The 10,573-nt window shown below is 43.5% G+C and overlaps 1 protein-coding gene across 1 annotated transcript; it reads right to left on the reverse strand.

Annotated features, from left to right (window-relative positions):
* Nucleotides 1-6,592: 6,592 nt before the first annotated feature.
* LOC141644096 (PLASMODESMATA CALLOSE-BINDING PROTEIN 2-like) lies at nucleotides 6,593-10,019 on the reverse strand. The gene is made up of 4 exons (XM_074453543.1): nucleotides 9,701-10,019; nucleotides 9,361-9,606; nucleotides 9,123-9,159; nucleotides 6,593-7,379 (listed from the first exon to the last, which is right to left on the reverse strand). The coding sequence occupies exons 1-4, from the start codon at nucleotides 9,750-9,752 to the stop codon at nucleotides 7,067-7,069; spliced, it is 648 nt and encodes a 215-aa protein (XP_074309644.1). The 5' UTR covers nucleotides 9,753-10,019; the 3' UTR covers nucleotides 6,593-7,066.
* Between the last annotated feature and the right edge of the window lie 554 nt (nucleotides 10,020-10,573).

Below are 10,573 nucleotides of genomic sequence, written 5' to 3' on the forward strand. Positions count from 1 at the left end.
ATATCCATCCGGGCCCTAACACCGATGTATGTCTCGGACCGGGGGGAAGCGCATAAGCTCGTCTCCAAAGACGAGAATGATGAGGTGGTCAACGTCCAGATAGCCGCCAGAGGATGCAACATGCAATCCCTCAAAGTAGCAAAGAAATCAGAGAAAGGGAAGAGTCTATCCTTACAACAGGAGGGCGACCTCATGGACTTAACTAGCGGCTGACTAGGACGTTGCGCCTTTGATAGGCCATTAGGACGATGGTAATCTCGGGAATAATCTATGTAGCGGCGGAGGTGTCCAAAACAACTGTGGGCACCCCGACGCATCCTTTTACCTAAATGAAAAACCATCAAGTCTTCCATCAAAGTGTTCATTCTTCCCATAGTCGCTAAGAAGCAGCAGACGCCGACTCACACTGTCACACCGACACGAGCGGCAGTCTTTATCAACAAGCAGATGGCTCACACTGTCATACCGACAAGAGCGGCAGTCCCATGAAGAAGTAGACGCCGTCGCAGTCACCCCAAGTAGTAGACGCCACGGCAGTCACCCCAAGAGGTTGGACGCCGTCGCAGTCACTCCAAGTGGTAGACGCCACGGTAGTCCCATGAAGAAGTAGGCACCGTCGCAGTCACCCCAAGTAGTAGACGCCACGGCAGTCACCCCAAGAGGTTAGACGCCGTCGCAGTCACTCCAAGTGGTAGACGCCACGGTAGTCCCATGAAGAAGTAGGCGCCGTCGCAGTCACCCCAAGTAGTAGACGTCACGGCAGTCACCCCAAGAGGTTAGACGCCGTCGATGATCACCCAAGTGGTACGTCACGTCACGGCGATCAAGAACAAAAAGCGAGATGCTAGCTCACTTTGTCACATCGACAAGAGCGGCAATCACGACCAGCGTGATTGATACTTGCAAAGCAATCAAAAGGCCTTAGAAGCGTTAACACAATTGAGATACGCGCTGATCGCCTCGGCCAAGCCGAGGCGGGAACAAAAGAGACCCTCAATTAATAACGTAAGGAGACAACCCAGACGAAGACAAAGACGCTAAAAGTACAGTTGAGGCTCGAATACTAGCGCAAGAAAAGGAAGTAAGGTAAAAACCTCGGCCAGGCCGGAGGCAGAAGAAATGAGCTCTTATTAAAAATGTCCAACGAATTACAAGAAATTACAAGGACAAACCAAAAAACAAGGCTACAGATATCATCTCCCTATGTCTGCTGTTGCTCGCCATCAGCAGCGGTAGCAGCACCTTCTTCGAGGGGCAACCCAGCAGCCCCCTTAGCAGCCTCAGCTCCAGCAGCCCCAGCCTTAGCCTCGGCAGCCTCAACTGCCCTTGCCCAATCGGCTTCCTCCTTGGCCGCTTTAGCCTTCTCGGCGATAGCTGCTGCCTCCTCGGCTGCCTCCTGCTCTGTCTTCACCCTCATCGCCTCCTTGACCTTCTCCTCCACAGCCTTCTCCTTAGCTTCGAGCTTGTCGTCAAACAGCTCGTCAAATCTGCCCCACGGAAAGGAACCTTCAAGAGGAAAGAGCTCCTCAATTGCTTCCCTGGCAGCGGCTTCGGTCAGATCCCGGAATTCGGAACACAGGTCAGGAAGCATTTTGGTTAGGAGCATCTCAATGTCGTCCTCCTTTTGCCTGACGATAGCCTTCTTGCTCCGGATCACCTTCCCCTGGATCTGAAATTTGCCCCTAAATTCATTCCTCTGCTGGAGATAAAGGTCGGCGTGCCTCGAACGAGGTCACACTTCGCCACAGACTTTTCAACTTCGGCCGCGAAGCCTCGGCCTTGGCTCTCTCAAAGCAAGGACCTCCTTTTCGGCGTCCTCCCCGAGTTTCCTCTCGCCCAAGAGCGCCTTCTCGGCCTCCCGGAGCCTCGCTCATTGAGAAGATCCGATTTCGCCTTCGTGGCCACCTTCTTAATGGCATCAAGCTCAAAAGCAGATTGAGCCGCGACCTTCTCTCGCTCCGGATACGAGCACCGGTCGGCTCGTTCCACCTCGCCGATCTCTTGATCAACCTCGCGCCTTCCGATATAAGCTGAGAGGGGGAAGCCTTCTGGGATGAAGAGCCCGTGGCGACGTTATGATCACCAGCCTGCGGATGGGAAAGGGAAACCTTCTGGGATGAAGAATCAGGAGCGACGATGTCATCACCGACTGCGCAGGTTCTCCTCCACTGTTTTGCTCAACAAGAGCGGCGACGACGATCGCATGGTGATCTGAAAATTAAAAGTAATCATCAGTATCAACATACATAAATATGTCGGAGAGCCTATCACCCGCAACGCCTAATGAACAGAAGCTAAATCCGAGCCACGGGATAGATCAATACCATGCTTGGCCTTCTTGGCCGAATGACGCATTTCCTCGTCGGCCAGCGAGAATCAACGGCGGCAAAGGGTCTGCTTTCTTTTACGGACCGGGCGACCCCTCGCCCTCATCGGAGTCATCCCCATTGGAGACATGAGGCGATCTCCACCGCCTCCCCGAAGCAGTGGGGATGGAAGGCGTAGCCGATGTCGACGCCGTCACCGCCGAAGGCTTTGTCTTTCGCGTATGACGCGGCATGTTACTAACAACCTTCGCCTGGGCCCCCACCACATTTAAGCTTTTCAGCTGCTGATCCATGAGATCATTCGGCGACGTCCTGCGGTCATGAATCAAAGCCTTGGGATGCAAGTTAGCAACGGTTTTGTCTTTGTGCAGCCCCATTCTCCGGAGGAAATCCTCAGACAAATCCGGCCCAAAGTAGTCTGCGAAGAAAACAAAGCAAAAATTAAATAGAGAAATTAAATCGAACTTCGAAGAACGGGAACATTGACAGCGATGATGGGCCTCATACCGACCCCACTCACCCTGTGCTAAGGCCGGTATGAGGCCGACATGGCAGAGCGGCTCATCCTGAAGAATGATCTGCGTTGGGGGAATCCATCTCTTCGGCACCCCACTCTTGTCCACCTCAAAAAGCCTCATCGCCAGCTTCTCATCCTCCGTAAGAAGGACCTTGCTGGCATCCATCTTAAGCTTCTTCCGGCTGACCCATCTGTCATGCTCCGCCTTAGTCTCGCACCGCAAATTAACTCGGTGCTGAAAGGAGCAGGGCAGCGGATAGTCACCCGGCACCTTAACGTACACCCACCGACCTTGCCAGTCTTTGCAAGAAGAAAGTTTGTCAACAGAGACATAACCCTGCTCCATTTGCACACTGTACCATCCGACGCGGCCAGAGAATGGTTTGAGATGGTGAAGCCGGCGGAATAAATTCACCGTTGGAGCCTCTCCCTTGAAGAGACAAAGCCAGACGAAGCCAATTATGGTCCTCATAGCCAACGGGTGCAGTTGGGCAACAGCAACGTTCATGGCTTTAATGATGGCCACAACGTATCCATTTAGCGGAAATCGGAGCCCGTACTCCAAATGCCGCATATATACGCCGGTGTAGCCCGGTGGAGGGCAACAGACGGCCTGACCCTCCTCAGGGATAACAATCTTGTATCCCCTACCAAAGAAAAAATGGCCCTCGAAGAATGTCTCGCCGGAACAACTGGCGAGCTTATGAGTCCAAGTACGGTCAAGACGGACCTTACAAGCATCACCATGGTCCATAACGTACTGCCTCCCCTCATTAGGGCAAGGCCTTTCCACATCATCACCAAAATCATCACCAAGATCACCAAAGGAATCATCATCTTCCCATTCCTCCAAAACTTGAGGATCAACTTCAGGAGAAGGAGACCTAGGGCCCCCCGACGCAGGTTTACTAGGTCCAAAGATCGTTGAGAAGACATGATTCACAACAAATTACTAGCAAGAAAAATAAAAAGTTTGCTTGTTTACCTTAAAGAAAAACACTCGCCGGATAAAATACTGAAGATTAGAAGACAAAGAAACCCTTGAAAGTTTAGAGGAAAATTTTGGAGAAGGAAATTGGTGACCAATTTCACGGAATAACTTCCCTATTTATAGGGAAAAGCCCATGAAGCGTCAACCAATCAGCGAACAGCCCATGAAGCGTCAACCAATCAGCGTGCAGACACGTGTCGGACATGCAACCACGGGATGTCAATCGTTGCAACATTTAGACGTCAATCAATGTGAGTGACCAAGCGTCTTCAACACGCCCATTCATATCTCTCCGCCTATTCACCTTCCTCAAGCCAAAATTCACAAGCATCCGTTTCTCCGCCGGCCACCGATCAACCAAGCTAGGAAGCGCCGGCGGGGCAATCAAAAACAACCAAGCACTCTCAACCCTGGTCTCGGCCGGCGTCACTTTCTTTTCCACATCGGATGCCCTTTACACATCCATGTGGAGGGGGATATGGCGGCCTAAGCGCAGAGGCCGCCATGAAGAAGCCGTCTGAGAAAATTTTTACAAATCACTTGCGCAGAATATACGCTCAAGCATACATCGGAGCCCATACCACGGCATAGACTACGCTGGGGGCAAATTGATGGGGCATATTCTGCACCGCTGACCAAGTCAACATTTTGAGTAAGGTCAAAGATATCCACAACAAGTCAACGACTTAGACAGTCTAGCCGATGCAACCAATCGGCTGTCACTGGGGTCTCGGCACGGCAAACCAGTAGGGACACATATCCGCGTACTCATATCCAAGACCCTCGGCCGGCCTGCCATAGGTCCATCGGCCGAGGGTAGAACGGTCTTTCCACCTGCTAGCCACTTGGCCACTTGGCCACTACGTGACAAAAGGTGAAGGCCTATAAATACTCCTCAACCTTCATTGAGGAAAGGATGGAACTAATCCAGAACTTGACCTAATATCACACATAAACTGGTATTATCTTCCTCATCTCTCTACAATATATCGCTCTGAATAACATACAACTTAATCCTTTAAGTTTACTGACTTGAGCGTCGGAGTGAGTACGCTTGGCGCAAAGCCAAGCCCTCAGTTCGTTCATTGTTGCAGGAGAGGCCGAGAGGAACGATAAAGACAAGGAGAATCCAACCAAAGACATTATTCTACAAGCCAAGGGTGGTAACGAATATCTGCTCCGGAATTACGCCCGGAACAGTATCATAATTTGACAAAAACTCGTTGAAACTAATAATGTTCAGGTCTTGAATGACAGACCCAATCAAGGGACATTCGTAAAAGAAATGATCTTTGTTTTCAATAGGATTACTGCACAGAACACAATGAGGTGGGGACATCAATATGACTCTTGAGAAGTCTACTTTTCGTTGGAAGGCCGTCAACACAGGCTTTCCAAAAAAAAAATTCAATTTAGGAGGAATATTCAATTACCAAATCCACTGAAATTCACATTTGTCAAGAGCTTGATCGAACAAACCTTGCACTAGCCAAGTTGCTGTTTTGGTAGAGAAATTTTCATCTACGGACAACCCCCAAATGAGGGTATCTGGAATATCATTATGTGGCACTGGAATATTAGTAATCTGATTAACAATATCGTTATTCACTAAACTGGATAACTTAAAAACATCACAAACATCTTATTGCTTGTATGAGGTTATGAAATCTTTAACCAAAAGATTAAGATCACGATTACTATCATCATCAACCATACTGCTTGTAAGTGGGTGTGAAAAAACCCAATTATCAGACCAAAACTTAATGTTGGTACCATTGCCCACCTGCCATCTCAATCCTTTTCTAAATAGAGTCCGAAGACTCATTAGTTTACGCCATTGCCAAGAAGAGGCTGAATTAGGCATATGATCAAAGAGTGAACAATTTCTCAAGTATTTTTTAGATACCACTTTGACCCATATACTTTCTTTATTCTTAAGAATTTTCCATAAAAGTTTCATTTGAAGAGCTTTATTAGCTGCTTCAGAAGATTTAATTTCTAAACCATCAACCAAAATTGTGTTAATCAACGAACACACTTTTCCGTACAAAAAGCTCAATTATTGAGTCACAAGTCACAACTCACAAGACAATAAAGCTTTTCTTCTAAGTCATGAATTTTAACACCGCTGCATCCCTACAACTCGAATTAAGACATCTGATTAAGCTTGAATAATCAATTGTCTATAGATCTAGATGTTCGTGGTTATACCAAAAAAACAACCCCAACAATAATGTCTATTAAACATCAGCAATTCTCCCTTGTGATGGTCACAATTTGTGACGGGCAAATGTGACCACTTTTTGATAAAATGTAACCACTCAAGTACTGTTTATAAAATGTTACCTATTAAAAAAGGTCACATTTTCTCATAAAATGGTCACATTTGGACCGTCGCAAATGTAAATAGTGTTTGTGACGGAATAATACCTCTCACAAGGGAGAATTTGCGATTAAACATATGGTGGAAACAATGAGATGCCAAAAGCTATCAACATGCGACAGGAGTTACGAGTTTTAACACTGCTACATTCAAGTAGGGCCAGAAAGGCGAGATAACTCTCCTGCACAAAGTCGTGAGATTTAACATTGCGACATTTCCACGACTCGAACTTGGACCTCTGATTAAGTTAAAACCGACCCACATTAATAAATGTCTATATTATATGAATGGAAACAATGAGATGCCAAAAATATCAAAGTGTAACACCTGTTCAGGCAAGCAAAGATTCCAGAACAGAAAGACAACTGAGAATATTAGGCTCTGATCAGAACATTATATTAAACAATAAACATGCAGTAGCAGGAATACTACATTTTAAAATCTCTAAGCTACTGAACTAAGCTTAAATAATGTACATAATATTTTTAAGGAAAAAAAGAGTGATTCGGAACGAAAAGTCGAAAAGATGAAGCATCTAGAAAGTTGGGGGATAAATGCTGGTCCATCTCAAATTTCAAACCTCACCACCGAAAATCGAATCAAATTCCCAACTTTTCACATAACCAACAAACCCCAAGAAAACAAAGGACAAGTTAAAAAGAAGAGACTCAAGTAGAGACTAGATTAGGAGGGGGGTGTCTCTTTTTGGATTATTCCCTCAAAAGACTACCAAACTAACCATATCATTTCCTTCTTTATGGCAAAATCTCATCCTTGATTTACTCCCTCGGTCACGACTCACGATAACGATAACGACAAGCACGAAAAGGTGACATCTGACATCTCGTCTAAGCAAGCAAGATCAGTGAGACGGTTATAATGAGGGTTAGAGAAAGTGAGATGATGTGAGTTGAGATTTGTTGGAGAGACGTGGCGTCATTTGCATTAGGGTCGCTGAAGCCGCCTGTTGGGCCTAGACTCATTGGGCCTAAGATTCCTTGGGAGGTTCCTGAGCCTGGTACGGTGTTGATGCCGCCAGGTGCGTTGTTGATGCCACCAGGTGGAGTGTTGATGCCACCAGGTACGGTGTTGATGCCGCCAGGAGTTGTGGTAGTACCTCCTGGGGGTGATGTTGAAATGCCGCTACCGGTTGATACTGGGCTGTAGGTTGGAGAACATGGCAAACACAGATTCATTAGCTTAGAAGTCACTTCTTAGAATTAACTTAAATAACACAACAATTTGACGAATACAAAAACTTGTACTCCGAATGAAACAGTTGGACTCATATGTAAGACCGTCTCATTTAACATATAATTAAATGAAGAATACTCACAGATCTCACATGTAAGATCATGTTGTACAAGATTTACTACTATCTTTATCCATTTATGTTCAAACAAAGACACTAACTAATGTTCTGTTTACACAAATATGACACTTAATTTTAGTCCCAAAAATTGAGAACTTCACACAAAATAACCGTATCCAACACTCTGACACTTGCAGTTGTCAGTCGAGCTGGAGTAACATCAGTCGAATTTACCAGTCTTAAGACTCGGCCACAACGACAAACATTGTCATAGCAACTATAGTTACCAGAAACTGTCGTTCAAATTTCAAAGAAAAGATAACATCAAGCAGATGATAAACATGGTAGATCAAGATCATGAACAACTTTCTGGTAGAATAATTGATGGAAGTGTGCATAAGTAGCAAAGATGACAGAAGGGCCGTGGGATAAACAGCCTACTAGTTTGTTGTCTGTTTGTTCACTAGTCAGAAAAGTGCATGAAATAATGATGCATCAGCATCTTAACAGCTCATCAGGCCCATGCCCACAACATTAACTCATTTGTGATGTTGAAAGGGTCAGATCTGTGTAGTGAGGAATTCTATCATCAGATAGTTACTCCTATTTCGTACGGAGTCATAGAGCGCAAATAGTTTGCCGAGTCATTTTAATTAATTCCACCATAATCCAACAAGACTGTTATAACCGGGTCTTATGACTCGTTGAAAGACAAAGCTTGTACCAACTTATGATACAAAATCTCATTTAATTGACCTTAAAGAGATGCCTCCATTTCACAATAATGACAGGTAACAGTTTAATTGAGACATGTGAACAAACAATTAACCAAAACGATCAATGAACGTTTAAAAATAATCTACGGTACATCACATTCAGCTCAACACGAATTCAATTGTGTATAGGAAGTTTCATCAAGGACTAAGCAAGTGAGAATCTTTTCACTGTGGTAGACAAGGCATGCAAGTAAGACCCTAGGACCATGTATAGCAGTAAGATGCATTTTAATCATTGTTGTTGGAAACATCATTAAAAACAGGTAAAATCAAATACATTAATGTAATCTATATGATGAATATGTTAACTTTTAAGTGTGAGATATATTATAAAGAGCCTTTTATTAGGAATATATGAATTTAACAGCTTTAATGCCACAGAAATTACTGCCCAGCTACAGGATATTGGTTTTTATTAGACCAATTGCCTAATTTACCTGTGGTAAAATATATCCGACCTCTGGCATTATCACTTGCCAAAATTTAGGCGCTAGTGAACACGGAGTAAAAGATTCCAGTAGACCTTAATTGAATGATTGTAGAATAGAAAAAACTCAACTAAGGCAAACACAAGAGGTCTTAGTCTTCAATTACTTTGATCCATCTCGTTTATTTTTTGTGAGGAGTATTTAAATCAAACGTAAACGATAAGATGAGTCGGAGGAAGTACTAATTTAGTGGCTGCTTCTAACTTTTATCCTGATAGCCAAGAGCTTATGCAACAAGAACACTATTAAGTATTAATGCTCAGATTAATGCAATAGCCAAAACCGCTAATGAACTTAATTCAAAGGAGCTTAAAGAATATCATCATACCCTGCACTGGTCGGAAAGGTGCATCCAGAAGGCATATCTACAAAATCAAAATTTTCAAAAGAACATATTCTTAGCAAGCTAATAATCTTAAAATAAAATAAAGTAAACAACAATGAATGGATTAGTATATATTCTTAATTCATATAATAAGCCTGTCTGAGGGACTCCCACAAATTGTCGGATGCACGCAGTCTTACCCTGGTGTGAATAAAATGTGTAGAGGAACATAGTAACATACCAGTAGGGAGAGTGCCAGAAGGGGAAGCAACACCACCAAAATCGCAAGTGGCACCCAATGGTTTTCTGTTCTGGTAATAACTATTAGCAGCATAACTACATAATCCTTGAATATTATTGGCTTGATAACAGGGCCCGTTTTGTTGTATTGGGCCACAGTTTGCTCCATTACCACAAGCATAATCTATCACCTTCTTATATGGATCTGGAGATTGTGAACCCGGTTTACACAGACAATATTGAGCACCTGTAATCACCCACATCATCATTTTCAACTATTAACATGTTTTTCATAGTATTTAATAAAGTTCATAGCTTTAAAGCATATACAAGGAACTTACTTGAGTAGCTAGTGAAGCTTAAGAAGAGAGCTAAGAACACTAAAACTGCCATGATTATAAGGAAAAAATGAGCTTAAGCTATATATAGTGCAATAGTTTATGAAGGGAAGATGCTTAAATTGAGTTGGTAAGTGAAATGAAGAATGAGGAGAGAGAAAGGGAAGTTGGAAGTGAGATAAGGGTGTTTCTACAGTATACTGAAGAATTTGTGCTACTTTCCTCCTTTTTATATCAAGTATATTTTACGCCACCTTTAATATTCTGATTTAAAAATGTTACATTTGTGCCGTTCGGTGGTGACTGATGAGGTGTATGAACGGATGAAAAATGATGTTTTTACGGTTATAGAGTATTCTTAGTTTCTTATGGTGTGACAAAATAACATATTGGTAATGTAGATTTTCCTACTTTTGACTCTTTGTAGTTTGCTTACTCTAACAGAAGTAAAACTATGTTTAACTGTTAGTGATTATAAAATGCAAATTTGGTATTTCAAAGGGATTTGCTATATCACGCCCCCTGTTTAACTTGTTACGCCCCCTATTTTTTCATTTATTCCTATTTTGCCCTTGGACTTTCAAATTAGTTTTAGAAAAAAATTAAATATCGTTTTACGCAAATGTATTTTGGTGACTATTTTTATAATAATTAATTTAGTAATGTAGACGGTCCCTCTTAAAACACTCGACATAAATTATTTTAATGTATTTAAATTACAAAACCGATTAAAAAAACAAATACATTATACACGAGAAAAAAAAAAAAAAAAAACCAACATCCTCTATGCCATGTGGGTTACAAGACACGGCCCAGGCTCCGTCATGTGAAATACACGACATGGCCCAGGCACTGTCGTGCAGACCACATGACATG

This window comes from Silene latifolia, chromosome 2 (assembly GCF_048544455.1).
Source record: "Silene latifolia isolate original U9 population chromosome 2, ASM4854445v1, whole genome shotgun sequence".
Lineage (NCBI taxonomy): Eukaryota > Viridiplantae > Streptophyta > Magnoliopsida > Caryophyllales > Caryophyllaceae > Silene > Silene latifolia.